Source organism: Sciurus carolinensis, chromosome 3, assembly GCF_902686445.1.
Source record: "Sciurus carolinensis chromosome 3, mSciCar1.2, whole genome shotgun sequence".
NCBI lineage: Eukaryota > Metazoa > Chordata > Mammalia > Rodentia > Sciuridae > Sciurus > Sciurus carolinensis.
The window spans coordinates 144,353,159-144,371,632 of record NC_062215.1 but is presented as its reverse complement, the minus strand read 5'-3'; the positions used below and the strand labels follow the sequence as shown (position 1 = coordinate 144,371,632).

Here is an 18,474-nt window from a genome sequence, read left to right as displayed (position 1 = left end):
ATGAGCATCAGAGAGGTCACAAGGCTTTTGGAAATTTGTTCTTCCTATCAAGGTTGGAGATGTATGGCACAGGGTCTATAATTAATGGTTACCTTTGGCAACATTTTATCCTCCTCAGTACAAGTGTTAGCCTAAGTGTATCTCAATAGAAGAGGAGCTGTCACATTGTATTACTTAAATAAATGTGACCACTTGCCTTTATTGATACTGTTTACCACATAATATTTACATATTATTAAGCAGAAGAGGCTGGCAGAGTACTTCAGGTTCATTAGTCTTCTGAAATGCTTAGAACCACAGCTGTTTCAGATTTCAGATTTTTAAAAAATTTTTGGAATATTTGCATGTACATAATGAAATATCTTAGGGATGTGAACAAAGTCCAAACACAAAATTCACTTATGTTTTGTATAGACCTTATACAAATAAGCCAAAGATAATTGTATACAGTATTTTTAATGTGTACCTGCATTTTGAAAATAACCCATCACATGGGATCAGGCATGGAATTGCCCCTTGCTTGTAACATGTTAGTGCTAAAATTTTTGAATTTTGGAGAATTTCCAATTTGGGGTTAGGGATGCTCAACCTGCATATTTTTTTCCTTTTATATGTGACTGTATAAATATGTTACTCTATTATTTTAAACTTTTGTCTTATTCCAGACCCTCTGAACTTCCTAAAGATATCAAGATGATATCACCAGACTTGCCTTTTTTGACAGTTGTTTTGATCATAGTTAGTTGGACAACTTGTGGAGCTCTTGCCATACTTCTTTCTTATCTTTACTATGTATTTAAGGTATGTCAACTCAGTAGTAGAGCCAGATTGACTGGGCTTTTTATTAGGAGGGTGTAGAGTGCCTTGTAGGCTTTGTTAATGAAAATTTTAATTACTGTTATAACATCCCTCTCTTATATAACAGATTTAAATAAAAGTTTCTAAACATCTTGGTTATTTAAATGATACAGTTACTGTAGAACTGAAATTACTGATTCGAGTCAGTTTTTTTTCTAAAAAAAAAAAAAAAGGACAAAGGAGAACAGACATAGTCTGTTTTAGTTTGCTTCTTATTCTTGCAAATAATAGCATTTTAAAAATTTTATCAGAAAGGTTTGATTTACACCTCTTTAAACATGGATGAGAGAAAGCAAAAAGTTAGTTGAAAATCAAGTTACTAATCATGCTGAGACAACATAAAATATTAAGAAATGTTGCTAAAAAATGAGAAGACAATGATAAATATAATGAGCTGAATTTTACTGAAGAAGCAAAAAACACTTTTGCCAGAAAATCCAGGATATACTTGCACATTCATCTCTGGACACTTGACATCAAGGTGGATAATAATTATTTTTTTTTTTGAAGAAAGACTTTAGTTGTTTATGGACCTTTATTATATTCATTTATGTATATGTAATGCTGAGAATTAAACCCAGTGCCTCACACATGCTAGGCACGCACTCCACCACTGAACCACAACCCCAGCCCTTGAACAAAGATGTTTGCCTCTGCTTTTAATACTAACATATACTCATTATAAATTATTTTTAGTTTTTCAAAGGAACTTCATGTGCATCTGAAAAAATATTTAAACCTACTTTAATCCATAAGTACAGCATATTTAGTGTTTTTAATTAGGCATTTCAAACAATTGATACAAAAGCAAAACTTTCTCAGATACTTAAGGAACACAAATATATTAAATGTACAGATGTTTTTCGAGTTCTTATGCCACTGTATATTACTGATTTGTATTTTTTATTTGTATTTAACTTCTTATATTGAGTATAATCAAATTTTTTACCTGTAAGATACATAAAATGGCTATAGCAAGTCCTCATTCAAACATAGGTTCGCAGGATGCAAAAGGTGTAGTAACATATCCTGGTCCGTACATACTCTGGAAGTTTGTATTGTTTTGTTTCCAAGTATTTTCTTGTTTTAATACATGGTAGCAAGCATATGTTATTATTTTATCTTTCTAAAAGAATGTTTTTAAATGTTTCAATGAATTTTTGGTTCAGATTTTTAAGATTTTAGATTACAGTGCTTCTCAGTTTTAATAAAAACTCCTATCCCTTTTGTCACAAAACAAGTAAAATTAAAGTTATTTTTTTCTCCTAGATTGTTCATCTGCAAGCCAGCCTAACAACTTTTAAAAATAGCCAGCCCGTGGTATGTTGTATTTTAAAACTTCTACCTAGCTTTAATATGAATGAACATTAGAAAATATGTTTATTTTTCAGAAAGGTTAGAATTTGATAGTGTGTGAAAGTCTTATTAATTTTTAAATAACTTTAATAAAAGTGAACTTAAAGATTATTAAAATAGATCTAAACTGTTATAAATTTAATTTGACCTTTGTTAGTAGCCATGTCATTTTTGTTATTATTATGAAATATTATCTTTTAAGTTTTACTTTGAGCAATTACTTAGAGGCTATATTCTCAGCAGTGAAAATAGCAAGTCAAAAGAATAAAACTTTCATAACTGTAACCATTTAATTAGGCACCATTTACATTTCAGTTTTTATTTCAGTTTGGTAATGGAAAGATATACATGTTTAACTTTAGTAGTTATAATTCTAAATAAAACAAATATCTCTGATTTATTTTTATGTACTTAATATCTTGATATTTTTACTTTATTGCTTTGTAGAATCCCAAACACTCTAGAAGAAGTGAAAAAAAATCCAATCACCATAAAGACTCTGCAGTACACCATCTTCGTTTATCTGCTAGTGACGCTGAAGACAGTCTTCGAATGCACAGTACTGTGATTAACTTATTAACATGGATTGTATTACTCAGCATGCCATCTTTAATTTATTGGTTAAAGAATCTTAGGTGAGTTTCATTTATGTAATTATTATTTTTGTGGTTTAGACAATAACATATCTGTAAGTAGAGACTTGCTTATATTCCTGGTGGCCCATGAAAATTCCTTAAGACCAGGAAGCTATGAAATTTATTTTCAATACATTCACATTTTCTCATTCACTACACAAATATAAACTTTTGGAATATCAACTCCTCCAAAAATCTGCAAAAATGAGTGATTTGTATTTTTACTTATCGGTACATTTCTAAATAAAAGGCCACCTCATTCAATAGTAGTCAAGCCCCTACACATTAAAAAAAAATAATATAAAGCTTTCAGATTATTTAAGTATTGAAAGTATTTTTTTAAGTTGTTAGAACTAAAAATAAGTTCAATAAATAAAATCAAAAGTTACCAGATGTTAATATCTTTTTGTCCCTCATTTTAGTTAAGATCCAGATTTGTGTTCACAGATTTGCATTTGGGGAGCACAAACTTATGATTCTGAAAGGCTATAGACATCTTACTGTCAATAAATACAAGAGATGAGATTTTTGAATTTTAAAAAGATAAGGAATGGTAACTTTTCATTCATTGTATCTATTATAGGGCAGCTTTGATGTGTTTTAAATAATTTGTCTTTTAAAAACTATGTATTACCCTTTAGGCCTATACTGATTATAAAAGGGAAATCTTTCATGATGGATGTTTTCATTTCCTTTACTCAAGTCTGAACATAATTCTCCATGTAAAACCTTGGGTTATAGGATGATCTAAAGCAAAAAGTACTTATTAAAGATTTCATGAGCTGTTTAGAGCTTTCTTTTATCCATATTGCTTTTGGAATGTTTTGAAAATTATTTAATTTGATTGATTCTGGTAATTTAAAATGATCAAGCCAGGTGCCGTGGTGCACTGTCGCCACCCGCAGCAACAATTGCGCAGGTATTTATCAGAGGGGCCTGGAAATAAACTATTTTTCCTATATTCACTAATTTATAGAGGAAGAGAGACTTTAAGAGAAAGATAGGCTTTGCTTAGAGGAAGAGAAACTTTGCTTAGAAAGTTTTAGAGAAAGAAAGGCTTCTACGCTTATCAGAGATCTATTTCTTCTTAGTTCTGCTGCTGCTTCTTAAAGGTGCGTCCTGCATCCTGTGAACTAAGGGTGCGTCTATCTGAGGTGCTTCTTTTTAGAGGTGCTTTCTATCTGCTTGCCGCTTCTTCTTCTTCCTTTCTGCTAATGGCTTCTACTCCGCTTCTTTTCTGCTAGCTGCTGCTTACTCTCGCGCCCCCGCCCACCGCCCGCTTATATTCCCTCCAGGAGGCGGAGGGCGGGGCCACACCAGTTGCAATCAGGCGAGGAGCCAACTGCCCCATCACGGCAAGGGTTAAAAGGAGCAGGCCCAAGCAGGCGTGCTCGGGAACACCTGTGCACGCGTTGTGCGCGTGGATTTAACTGAATACGGCCAGTGATAAATCACCTGAGTGTGCTTATGTCAATTAACCTCCTCACTACCGATGTGATCAGGCGCTGTTCTGCCTGGCACAGTCCCCAACAGTGCACAGCCATAGTTGCCAGCCTCAGAAATTTAGTGATACCCTTTCTCAAAAAATAAACAAACAAAAAATGCTGGGGTTGTAGCTCAGTGTTAAAGTGCCCCTGGGTTCAAGCTCCAATACCTAATTGATTGGTTGATTTTTAAAGTGAACAGTTCTGTTTTGTTGATTTATGGTTTTTTCTTTTATTTAGGTATTATTTTAAACTTAATCCTGATCCATGCAAACCTTTGGCATTTATCCTTATTCCAACTATGGCAATTCTTGGAAATACTTACACAGTTTCAGTAAAATCAAGGTATGATACATTAATCTTTCTTTTTCTTAAGTCTGTTCCTGGACTTTATCACCCTTTGTTTTTACTTCTGAAGCATATTCTTTATTTGGAATTAACTTAATTATTCCTAAAAGTAACAGTATTATGGGTTTATATGTAAGTATATTATACTTGTTTTAATTATAAGTTTTACATGCTAGGATGTAATAATATGGGTTATTTTCTTTAAAAAGTTAACCCTTTAAAGCTATAGCTAAGATTTACTTCTAAAAAGTACAGAAGGAGTAAAGTAGATGGAGATGTGGGTGAAATTAAGATTGGCCATGATTTGCTAATTTTTGAAGTTGGCTAACAGGTGCATGAGGATTCATTACGCTGTTAGACTACTTTGGTGTATGGTTAAAATTCTCCATAATAGTACTTGGCTTTTAATTCACTGATTGTTTGCTCTGGGAGCCTTTTCAGTTGATTCTGGAAGATATTTGCAAATATTCTAGAATCAAACCAACCTGGGCCTCATATATTGGCTCTGCCATTCAATATTTTTATGTCTTTAGGTAAGCTTTTTAACCCTTCTTATCTGCAGTGTCTCTCTTTTCAGAGTTAAAGGGTGATAGTCTTTCCTGAGAGTAGTATTTTTTAAAAACATTTAGTATCTTAACTTATATGGTTCTTTCATTGGGAATTAAAGAATGTTCCTGCTGGGCACAGTGGTACATGCCTGTAAATACCAGTGACTCAGGAGGCTGAGGCAGGAAAACTGCAAGTTCAAGGTTAGCCTCAGCAACTTGGCAATACCCTGTCTAAAAATAAAAAACAAATAGGACAGGAGATATAGCTCAATGGTAAAGTGCCCCTGGGTTCAAGCCCCAGTACAAATCAATAAGTAAAGGAAGAAAGGTTCCTTTTGGGTTTGCTTGTCTTGTTTTTACTGTAAGATTAAAATAAACATTTCTATAGCTATGTCTTAGTGAATATCATTATTTTTGTTAGGATAAATTTTTAGAGGTAGTATTGTTAGGTAAAAGACTAATATTTTTCTGTTGTTAAAATTTGAAACATTAAAAGTGGCTATTTTCTGCATAGAAATGTTTTCCCCTTTTTTAGTCAAAATATAGCTCATATTTCTCTTTTGAAAAATCATGGACAGGTAAATTCATTACATTAAAAATTATTTCATTTACAATCACTTAGAATACTTACCTTTCCTAAAAAATGTATAAAAGATTGACATATTCTGTTTTAGCTCTCATTGCAGTTTACATAACAATGTATCTCTCTTTCTCTCTTTACAGTAAATTGTTGAAGACTGCCTCACAATTTCCACTTCCTTTGGCTGTTGGTGTGATTGCTTTTGGATCAGCACACTTATACAGGGTTCCATGCTTTGTCTTCATTCCTCTCTTACTCCATGCATTATGCAACTTTATGTAAGATTGGACTTAACGTGATGATAAAAATGATTTATGCCTTTGAGGCCAGTAGTAAGAGTGAACACACAGATCCACCAACATGGGCAGCAAGATCTTTGGAGAAGACAAATCTATTTTTACAGTATTGAAAATAGGAAATTAGTTTTGTAATGCTTGAGGAAAATAGATGAAGCATGGTTTTGTTTTGTGCTGTGGCATCTGGGTATTAGTCATTTTTGAAAAAAATTAGTGAAGGGATATGATGGCCACTGTCTTTGAGGACTCCCATGCATATCACCTAATCTACTTCATCAGCCATACCAAGGATCTTTTTCTAGAGACTCAGTAGATGCAACGTTGTTTGTAGTCTCACGTCAGACATTCTACTTGTTTCATCAAACTTTCTTCTGAAAAATGGATTGTTTTATATTTGCTATCTATAGTTTATGTATTGAAAAATAAGTCCTAAAAAATTGATAAAAAAAAGAAAAGATGGACAAAATTCATTCTGTTTGGCTTCTCAGAAGTTAAATTACCACAAAGAGTCTTTGACTCGTTTTTGGCAGCTGTGGTAAATAGAATAGGCCTTTTGTCTTCTTCCATCTATGGAAATAGAGCTTTGAATTATAAGGAGATCTGCTTTTTGGTAACCAGAGCAAGACTGATGATGAGAACATGAGTCAGATTCAAAACAATGAAATATTCCTGTTATTTTCAGATATGAATCTTATCATATATTCTTGATGAATATCAGCAGACCTTTTAAGAAATCGGTTGTTAAAGAATATTCTCACAGATATTGGGATTGCAGTAGTTTGTTTATTTGGTTTATACCATTTGATTAATTCATTACTCCATGATTGCCAAAAGGTTTTCAGGCTATGATAGCTTGTTAAAAGACAACTCTAGCAGTCAGAAACAACTCTAGGTTTGCACCAATTTTGTCCACTGTGAAAAAAAAATCAACATGATCAAGTATAGTATCACAACAGATGCATGAAATTATACTGCTAATGGGATAACAGTAAACAAGTGTTATCACTTTAGTAGCATAAATATAAACAATACACCTCGATAGATATGGGATGTTAGCCAATAGGTTTAACAGTGGAATCTTGATTTGCCCATGTGACTTCTAGGATTGCTGTTTGACAGATGAGAGAGTAACATTTCTATTTCATTTCAAATTTTGGTTCAAAGAGTTTGAAGAAGGTAATGGAGCATGGTAGAAGAGGATAGTACTCTTTGCTTCACATAGAATAAACTCAGGCTGAAGTGTACCTGGCTCATAGAGCCCTTCATTTACATGTGTGTACTAAAAACACCCCAGACCTCTTAAGTAATGTCCTTAAGTTTTGGTGATTCCACAGTTGCATATGTGAAATTTTGTCCTTGTTAGTACCCTGGGACAACCTAGAAAATCAGTTTTGTTTCATCTGCCATTGTATCTGAACTCCATTGCAACCTCTCAGCTGTTAACTCTATAGAGGGTACCTCCCACTTTAATAACTGTGGGGCATTAACTCATTTTCCTTCTTAATTCCTCCTCAGGTCCTTGTATTTTAGCATTAGTTAGAAAGGGTCTAACTCTTTCCTCTGAGGGTTGTAAGTTTGCATGATTCCATTGTTGTCATTTTCAGTTTCATGCTTATTGTTCAGTATTGACATTATCACTTACCAAGAACATTGAAGGGTGTGATAACCTCATAGTAAACTTAGAGACATACCAGGCTTTTGTTTGTTTGAGAGAAGTAGCAAAAATACTAAACCATAAAATTCTTGAATGTTCAATACCTGAGAGGAAAGAGATTTTTATTAGATTATACACTTGTTTCTGTGGCATACCACATATATATTTAAATAGGAACACATCTACCTATCTTTGGCTGTACATATAAAACAACTTTTATGCTCATATCTTTTGTTACTTTTACTATAGTTGTATCCCAAGTTATAGGTTAAATGTGTCATTTTCTGAGTTTGAACTTAGATCTATATACAGAAAGAACATTAGGAAATTTATTAATTTGGATCTTCTGTTGACAGCCATGATCATTATGTTTATGAGAACTAAAGTCCTTGTTTAGTCAGTACTGCTCAAGGATAAAATCTTACAAGCTTGAATTTCTCACTTGGGAGCAGTACATTTGCTTTTTAAAGCAGCAAACTAGGAACACTAATTCTCCCTAATGTATTTTTTGTGGGAGTGTACTTATCATAAGTTCTAAAGACTTAAGCCAATAAAATATTTCATTTTAAGGACTACAAAATTAATTAAACATTTTATAAACAGTAGTAGGTTAGGTTATTGGCCATTATGTTTGTATGTATACAAAGATACATATATATATATATATACACATTTTTGACAGGGTCTTCATCAAGCACTTTAATTGCAGGTAGCTACCAGAGGTGAGAGGTAGGTTCCATATGAGGATTAGCAAAATTGATATTTCTATCACTTAAGAAAACTCCTTTGCCTTTAAATCACACACTGTGGGAATCATGCTTACAATCTTTATTATTATCTGGTAAAACAGCGCAGACCTATTAGCAGTGTTACTAAAAAAGAAATTGTTTATTGGCAGCTAGAGATAATCTAGTTCTGCAAATTTCTGTGTTCTGCTCTTAAGTCATTTTTTTATTTAGAAATTATTGAGTTTTGAGGAAACATTTTTGCTTATAAAATAGTTCCTAGACACTGTTGTTGATACTAGATCAGATATAGACTGGACAGGGAAAAACACTGAATACTTTCAGTGTTTCTGACACCTCCCCTGGAGTTATTGCTGTTATAATCTAGAATCGATAATATGATAGAAATCCCTAACATGGTGTGTGGTAGTGGGGGTGGTCCCTGGGGATCCAACCCAGGCCCTCTCACAAACTAAGCACACACTCTACCACTGAGCTATTCCATCAGCACCTGTTAACTTTATTTCTGGATCATTCTCATACCAGAGTTAAATTAGGTTCTTATTTTCTTAGTTTTCACCAGAATTAAAATATTTAAGGCAGTGGTTCTTAACTCATTAACATTGATTTTAAATCCCTTTCATGTATATTAATAATATATTGATTAATCTATTAATTTTTAAATATTTTAGTCAGATAAATTCAGATGCATATAATGGAATGCCTTTTCTTGGTTGAAATAACTTTACTAATATCAACATGATAATTTAGTAAAGAAAAATAAATGTTACTGATTATCTTATCACTCATATAGATACACTACTTGTACAAAGCAGAATTTTTTTTCATTTTCTAGTTCCTATAGCTTCCTTAACTCTACAGCCTTCTCATTTATAGCATAATGTGTTCATTTAGCCTGGCTGCTTATTAGCACTTTTAAAGAAGGTGGTCAAGGAAAATAAAAGGAAGTAAAACTCACCTTTCAATGTAACTTTTTAAAGCTCTGGGAAAATTAGGGAAACATAAATATAAGGTAAACTAGATCTGATTCCTGAGTCTCCAGATAAATCAGTTGACATAATTTCATCTTAGATTAGTTCTAAATAAGTGTAATGTCTTGCATTACTATGTAGTTAAATATAAAACCTTAGAGTGTTGCATTTGAAGTTTTAGGAACTGTTTATTAAAATCATTTGGGGAAGATCCAAAAATGTGTTAGGACTTTCTATGACTGGGCATTTTTTGGTTATTTTTCATCATCACTTTGTGTTTTCTCAGTGTTGTAGGATTTTTGAATTTGTATACCATAGGAAACAAGATACCTTGTGAAATTTATTAAGGGGGAAAAATCAATTGGGAGAGTATGCCACGCACTTATCAGACTAAAGGGAGCAATAAAATTATCTTTGTTTCAGGAAATTAGACCCTGCCAGGAAAACTTTCTTAGCAAATAAATGTAAATGCAGAAGATACTTTTACAAAATTATAAAATTATTTGAAAGCTGAAATTTTATCCCAGTCTTTTTGAACTAAGAACATTTCAAATTCTGAAGTTTATTTATACACATTACTCATTCTTTCACAATAAGTTTTAGTGACTTGAGAAAATAAGTCTTTGCTTTTCATAAGGATAATAGAAAAGTTGAGTCAGTGATCCAAGTCCAAATATGTGTACTGTGATTGCTCAATAATTCACAGTTTTAAATGTTATATTATGAATAGAGAATACTGAATTTTGTATATTAGTAACTTAATTTCAAAAACAGAACAAACTTTGGAAATAGAATAAACAAGCTGTTATTGCATTAATAATATGAATGTGACAGTACATCTAAATTGATAATAGGTTGTGCAAAAGTTAAGTGATATTCTAAGATCCTGATTAAATTGTCTTAGGTTAATGCTTTTGAAATCAAGTACAGTACTTTCTGAAAGTGTTATGCTGCTCAAAATGTAAGTTTTTAGATACCAGGAAACCAGTTAATTTCTGAGGATTTTGCATAAGAGTCAGAATCAATCTATAAATATTCTGTACATTGTAACCTTCAACATTTATGAAAAACTGTATCTGTTGGTATATTTTAATTAGTATAAGTTTGTTTGCATATTCAAATTCTAATCTTAGTTTAGGGAATCTAAAAGTAGCCGTTTTGTAAAATTCATATGCTATTTTTTAATGTTATTTTGACTTTTAGTATTTATATAGTAGTAATGTTAGGAGTAAAAAAGTTTATAGACAAAGTATAGCTACTAACTGTTCAAAAGCCTAAATGGTAGGCATATTTTGTATTTCATGTTGTACTTGTTCTGTTTCATATTAAACTTTTTACATCCCTTTTTTAAGAAGAAAACACATTTGAATTCTTATTAGCATCAAAGCTCTGTATTGGAAACTTGATAACTGTATTCATCTGGTAAACATAATTTACCACCAAAGCTAAATGAATTGTAAAATACCTCTGGATATTTGTGCCAATGAAACTTTCTTAATGTATTGGGATTAAAGCAAAAATAATCTTTTCAGTATTTTTCATTTAGGACTTATAATAAATGTGTATATCATGGAAATTCCATATTCTAATTTCTTTGAAAATATTCAACTATGGTATAATTTGTTTATTTTATATGATTTTTTTAATGTTTTCTGATTTTATTTGGTAAAAATAAGTTCATCCAATACTGACCTTTACCATTGAAGTAATCATTTGAAATAATTTTGCTTCTGATTAATTTTGTGATATAAAACTTTTTTTTTTGTACAGATACAGGTGTCTTATTTATGTTAATTGAAGTTTGCAATTTCTTTTGTTTTCTGTGTGTTTCCACTCATTCCCTTTTATGGCCACATGGGGAAATTATCCTCTAGACCCTAGCATAGTATAATGAAATAAACTTTTTAAAATGTGAATCTTAAAGGAAAATATTATAAAACAATCAAGATGTTAATGCTAAAGGTTACATTAATATGGTGGTGCTTGTGAGAGAAAAGTAGAAATATGATAGACTCAGAAATTGCTGTTTATCTGCTTGCAGTGCTTCAATTTCTCCCCATATAAACTTTAGGGAAGTTTCAGACCTTCATAGTTTTTCTCATTATTTAATCATGTTTCTCTGCCCAGTAATGTCGATACAGTTTGTATAAATACTGTTGGAAGTAGAGGTAGCACAGAAAAGCAAATTTTGAAATATTTGGCCTTGATTTAATGACAGTTTATCCAGTTATCTAAAGGGGACTGTGGGTGATATTCGTGAAAAGAAATGTACAAGATCTGAATTTTCTGTATACTGTCCTTTGGAATGAGTTTGTCCTCTGAACAATTTATCCCAAATAGGAGATGTCTGTATTTTAACATAATCATGCTTTCTACATTGTCAAATAGGTATTTGATGTAATACTGATAGAAATAACCTTGTGCTCCTCTGTTGTGGGGGTGGGAGGAAATCCAATTTTTAGTGTATATATATTAGGAAATTGTGTTATGCATTTACATTTTTAAAAACATAAAAATGACTTAAATATGTTATTTTGAAGTGATTGTATTAGTTTCTTAAACTTAACACTAACTATAAATGTAGCAACATACCCATGAGAAACCAGACCAAAATTAAATATATATCACTGTGACCTTGAACTTGTAGTCATTTGGGGTTAAAAAAAGACTGTGCCTTAAAATGATAAAGAAATGCCCTGCAATTTTATACCTGTATATTTTATTGTGGGTGGCCTTTTCTAACTGGTCTGAGATCCTTTTCTTTGAAGTTGACGATAATAAAATTTTAAAAGTTGACTAGTACTTCACTTAATATTTGCAGAACTGTTGTTCTCGAGACCTCCCTTAATTTCCAGAGTTCTTGTTTTCAAATTAAGATTGACTTAGGCCACGTAGATGTAGAAAATTAAGTTTGGCTAAAGTTTTTGTGGAAAAAAAATATTATTTTAGGAGAAGGTCATGGCACCTATGAACATATTGTGCATGGAAAAACAAATCTTCAAAATTTAATTTTTTATCATATTAATGAATAATATAACAAAGAAGTGAACTCTTTCCTAAGACCTATGTTCATTTTCTTCAGATTGTTGGTTTCTATTTGTATGTTTCAAATAAGGTTTATGTACCCAATAATGACTTTTAGCAGCTAAGCTCAGATTCATGTAGTATATCTTTTAACGTTTTTCTCTTTTTTCTTTTTTCCTTCCTGATTACTTTTAAGATACCAAGACAAAACTGGCTTCAGTTTTTGTTTGCTTGTTTTATTAATATATAGTTTTGTATCTTTACTGTGCTTATTTAAAATAATGGGCACAATTTCTATTAAAATTCAAATTATTCCATTTACAAGACAATCATGTTCTCTACCAAAAGATGCCCACGTTTCTGTGTTCTCAGAGTTTGTGTTTTATTTTTCAGTTTCAGGTTTGAACATAAACTCAAAACATTTGTTTCTTCCTATTTTACCTCCACTATCATCCCCCAAAGACAAGAAAGTAGGTTTCTCTAAACCATATAGAAAGATGACATGTCTTTCCTTAAAGCCTGGTCAAATTGACAAGAAAGTAATTTGGGCAAGGGTATGTAGTAAAATAAGTGGCTTTCAACCTGCATCAATTTTTTTAAATCAGTTAAAAATTTTACAGAGGACAAACTATGTTGTTCTGAGATAGACTCAGTAAGAAATCATTTATTAGCGTATTAATTCTGTTCTTATCCAGAAAGTACAGTGCATAATAACAGTACTTAACAGTGCAAAGGAACTTGTCCTGTAGTATATATTGAAAACTTGTCACCTTGCAGATCTTTCCATTTAAACATGCATGATCTTCTCCAGTACTTTGTACAATGTATGGTGTACTAAATACACTTATGTGTAATTTCGTGTGTATTTTTGGTATGGTGTAATTAACATTGTTACATTTAACTGGTTGTAATTCAGGAAAAGTGCTACTTATTGTACTTCATAGAGTGTTGTGAATTTTTTTTCCTATGTTTCCACATTATGGTGTAAGTTTAATAGATGAATATTTGCCTTCAGTCTCTGCTCAGGTATTAATGTGTAGCAATTTTGGTGCTTTCTTTTTAATGTCATAATCTGGTGTTCTGAATGTTCAAAAATAAATTTGGTGAATAAGCACACGTGGTACAAAGATTGCTTACTAGTTCACATAGTCTTCCATAATAACCTTGAAAAAATTATTTCTCTCTCTTTTTTTTTTTTTTTTTTTTGCAGTGCTGGGGATCAAACCCAGGGCCTTACGCTTGCAAGGCAAGCACTCTACCAGTTGAGCTATCTCCCCAGCCCAAAAAAATTGTTTCTTTACATGTGTTAACATTCCAGAAATTAGAATGCCCATTCAGCATGGGGCATGAGGTATCACAAGTAAATATTGGAAGCAAGATATATTGAGATACTTCCCAACTTGTATTTTGTAGCTTCCCACATACATTTGTATGGACAATTCATAGTTCATTCCATCTTAAGGAATGATACAGTTGTGTTTCTCTTAAAGATCATGATTTCCACTAACAAATGGAATGTATTCCTGGGTGCCCAGTTGAGTAAGAAGGAGAATGATTTAGGCATTTTTTGTAAACAGATTTCCAGGTCACCCCATAATTACTAAATTTGATCTTTAAAGGAGAGATTTAGTTGGGCTCAGTAACAACACACCTGTAATCCCAGCTACTATGGGGACCGAGGCAAGAAGATCACAAGTTCAAGTCTAACTTGGACAACTTAGTGAGACCGTATCTCAAAATAATTTTTGTTAAGAACTGGTTTGTTAGATTGCTTGTTTAGTATATGTGAGGCCTTGGGTTCAATCATTAATCTTGGGGGAGGTGGGGAAAGAAACTTGGAATTCTGATTTGACAAGTGACCCAAATGTAATTCTCAAATGTTTGGTGGCATTGTTTTGGTCAATAAATTTAACTTGCTTGGGCTCCTAGAAGCAATTAGAAAGACACTATAGGGTCATAAGGTACCTAAAAGAACAGTAAGTAATTTGAGAGTTTAGAATAGATTCAAACTTCACTATAGAACGAATGGAAGAAATAAAATGAGATAAGAAAATTGTAAGGGATAATTATTTTAACCAGGATCCCTAAATATATGAATAGTTATGAGTTATCCACATATACTAATATTGTATACCTTATTATTTATGCCCCAAAATGTAAAGTTTTTAGGGTGAAAAATACATAACTAGATACTTTAGTGTATTCTTCTGATATCTAGAAGATTATCTTGAAACCAATCACATTTTGAAACACTGAGCATGCAACATGAAAACCTGTGATCCATTCCATCAGTTTTATTCCCTTTTTTCAATTTCCTCTTCATTCCCTTTTCCTTATATATGTTAATTTCCATGTAATGACTGCATGGCAAATTATTACAAATGTAACAACTTAAAACAACACCCATTTAGTCACAATTTTGTAGAAGTTCAAACATAACCCACTGTGTTCTCTATTGAGTCTTATACTTCAGGAATCACTCAAATGGCTCTGTTAAACCATCTGAGACTTATTTAAGTTAGTTCACTTCCTTGTGGGTGATAGGACTGAGTTTCCTGTTTTCTTGCTGTTGACCTGGGGCTGTTGCACTTTGGTGCCATGCCCTACAATCTAACACTTCACAACATAGCAATTTACTCCTTCAGGACCAGTAGGACCACATTTTAAACCACTTTATTTTCTCTACCTCTGATTTAAACCCTGATTTAGAGGGCTTAAGTGAATAGCTCAAGTCCATAGTGATAATTCATTCCCCCTTTTGATTAATTCAAAGTCAACCTTAATTATATCTGCAAAATCCTCTTTGCCATGTAATGTAGTAATCATATTTGCATCATAGTCACAGTTTCCACCCACAGTTCAGGGAGGGGATTGATTGTACAAGGTATGTACACCAGGGCATGAGAATTTGGGGGACTTTAGAATTCTGCCTACCACATAAAACACTGAACTAAAGTGTTTTTGCATAACTGCTATGCATAATAATTCCTCAGTGTTAATTCAGAGAGCTGATGAATTAAATATAAAATGTTTCGTGAAAAATAAAAGCCCTCAATTCATTCATTGAATTTTAAATGGCCTTAAAAAGAAAGTAAAATACTTCTCTCACACCTGGGTTGTTTTGCTTGTATATAAGATTAGGTGAGAGATGGATTTGTTCTGTTTTTCTTTTTTTAATTTGGTTGTGGCCTGAAATTAAGGAAGAGTAGATCAATTTGCCTTAATGAGTTGTAGCCTTTAACTGTACTTAACATATAATTTCTCATGGGGTATTAGTTGGGAATAATGACAAACTCAAGTAAAATGGTAAATCAAGCTGTCTTTTAGAAATGTTTCTAGTAGCATGCCTGTAATCCCTGCAACTTGGGAGTCTGAGGCAGGAGGATTGCAAGTTCAAAGCTAGCCTCAGCAATTTAGCAAGGCCCTAAGCAACTTAGCAAGATCCTGTCAAAAAATAAAAAGGGCTGGGAATGTAGTTCAAGGTTTAAGCACCCCTGGGTTCAATCTCCAGACTCCCCCTCCCCCCAAAAAAAGATTCTAGTAATTTTCTCTTAAATATATATAGAGAAAGAATTAAATTCCATAGACTTTCTAGGGGTGTATATATCAGTATTCTATTTAAGCAAAAGTTTTGGGTTTTGCAGAGCTATGTGCGCATTTGAATAGTTATGTAAATCATATTCTGTATGGAATAAATCTGTAAGAAATGTTCATATTAACACATTGTCAACTAAAAGGACCCAATCACTATGCTTTCCACCTTTACTATGAGGTACCATTGGGATCAAGAAAGAATTATAGGTTAGGAGAAACCACTAAAACGACCTAGGAGTTAAAGAAGATTCAGCTAAAACAATGAAGGCTTACTTGGTCTAGAACCACAAAAGTTTAATGAGAAGGTGCTTAAAGAATAACTTTTTAAAAATATGTTCTTTTAAGTTCTACATAACAAAGAGTAACTTTTCTGATTCAGTCTCTTTGTTTCCTCACATGTAGGAAGTAGCATTTCACATGGGGTGGGGGGATTGTTGCCCTTAAGATGGTAGAGGATTGGGATAGAAGAGAGAAGGAAGTTGATTTTTTTCTGCAAAAGATTTGACCTACTGGAGTAAAAAAGGATTTTAGGTTTAGAAAGGCACTAATTTACCCTTTATAAAAGAATATAGTTGCATTTTAATTAGGGACGTTTCTAAACATTTGCTATGTTTAGAAATCTTTGTTCTTACTAGTTTTTTCCCTAATTTTTTGTTTTAGAATGTGCATGACAGAATTTACCAATAAATAAATACTGATATTAAACACATACGTAATTGCAACCACCACCACCGTGAATCAGCATAACTTTTCATCTTTGAAGTGGAGTGCTGGGGTTGAGAGTGTAACTTGTCTGACATGAGGACCTGGGTTTGATCCCCAGCACTGGTATGGGTGGGGACCCCAAATTGGAAATACGCATTAAAACTTTCCCGTTCCACCTGCCTCCCCAGTCTCTAGTAACTACTGTTTTATTTTCTCCATGATACTTATTTTAAAATTTTAATTAATTTTTGAAATTATGGTCCACAGAGTACCACAAAGGGAAATGTGACTGTTTCAGATAATAACCTAAAGAACTTTTTGACTGCACACCCTTACAGTTAAAAACAAGTTTGAACATCCCCCCCATAAACATACCACTTTACTAATATGTAAATAATATTTGGAATAATAGGGTGAAGATTATGTATTTTTTAAATCTTAAATATTTTGCTAATTATAAGCACTTCATACTATCAGTAGCTAATACCTTGACCAAATATACTTAGGGCCATAATGGATATAAATTGATTCGTCTAAATCCTGGTGAGATTTAATGGGAATAAATGACATTAAATTATCAGATATGATTATTGCTTTTAATTCCTCATGAAGCTGATAAAGGAGTAGAAGCGTATTTCCTTCATTGGTTTGTGCTTGCTTTGTTGGTATTTTCAATCTGTGGTTTCTTAGAAGGAGTGTTTTAAAGCTGTTTATTCAATTTGTGATAGTTATGTTAGTTAATACAATATGAAATAATAAAACACATTAATTCTTTAACTTACATACACTGTTGTCATAATAAGCTTAAAATGAACAAGCAAATGAAGAAACTAGCAGGGTGCCCTGTCATCCTACATGCAGTGGAATTCCCAGTCTTCTTCAGGCTCTATCCCACACACTTTATAACAGTCAACTGTGATAAAGATGGGTATGTGTTAGTGTCACTCGGTATATAAAATATTAATAACAATTTACTAAATACATGAAAATGGGTTGTTTTCCTCCCACATCTAAATATGTTGTCTTTCACACACATCACTTGCAAGGTACTCACTCCATTTGGAGAAACTTAGTTTAGGATTTATTTTGTAACCTTTTTAGATTTTTTTTTACCCAATTTTATTGAGGAATAAGTAAAAATAATTTTAAAATAAATAACTTGGTGTTTTCATACATATGTGTACATTGTGAAATAATTACCACAATCATACCAATTACCATATTGTGTGTGTGTGTGTGTGTGTGTGTGTTGAGAACATTTAAGATGTGACCTCCTAGCAAATTTCTAGTATACATTATTAATGACTTAGTCACTCAACATGCCATACATTAATCTCCAGGGTTAATTCATCCTCCATAACTGAAACTTTGCACTCGTCCACCAATATCTCCCCTTTTTTCTTATCCTCTGAACACAGATAACCACCATTCTGCTTCTCTGTAGTTTGCCTTTTTTAGATTCCATATGGAAGATCATGTGGTATGTGACTTCTCTGTGTACCATTAGGTTATTTCACTTAATGCAATGTCCTCCAGGCCATCCATGTCAAAATGACAGAATTTCCTTCTTTGGTGGGGACCATTCCCACCATGCTCCGAGCATGGGGAAGGCCTTGGTAAGGCCACCATTCCAGGAAATTGCCACCATCATCTCTCCTAGGAATTGGGTATTTTC

At 32.6% G+C, this 18,474-nt stretch overlaps 1 protein-coding gene across 1 annotated transcript in view; it reads left to right on the top strand.

Moving 5' to 3' along the window:
* Pgap1 (post-GPI attachment to proteins inositol deacylase 1) overlaps positions 1-13,608 on the top strand; it is a 76,032-nt gene extending 62,424 nt beyond the window's left edge. Inside the window, exons 23-27 of the mRNA XM_047544779.1 lie at positions 666-801; positions 2,128-2,178; positions 2,662-2,849; positions 4,574-4,678; positions 5,953-13,608. Coding sequence (XP_047400735.1) covers positions 666-801; positions 2,128-2,178; positions 2,662-2,849; positions 4,574-4,678; positions 5,953-6,091 — 619 coding nt within the window. The 3' untranslated portion in view covers positions 6,092-13,608. The remainder of the gene's footprint in view (positions 1-665; positions 802-2,127; positions 2,179-2,661; positions 2,850-4,573; positions 4,679-5,952) is intronic.
* The last annotated feature ends 4,866 nt before the right edge of the window (positions 13,609-18,474 follow it).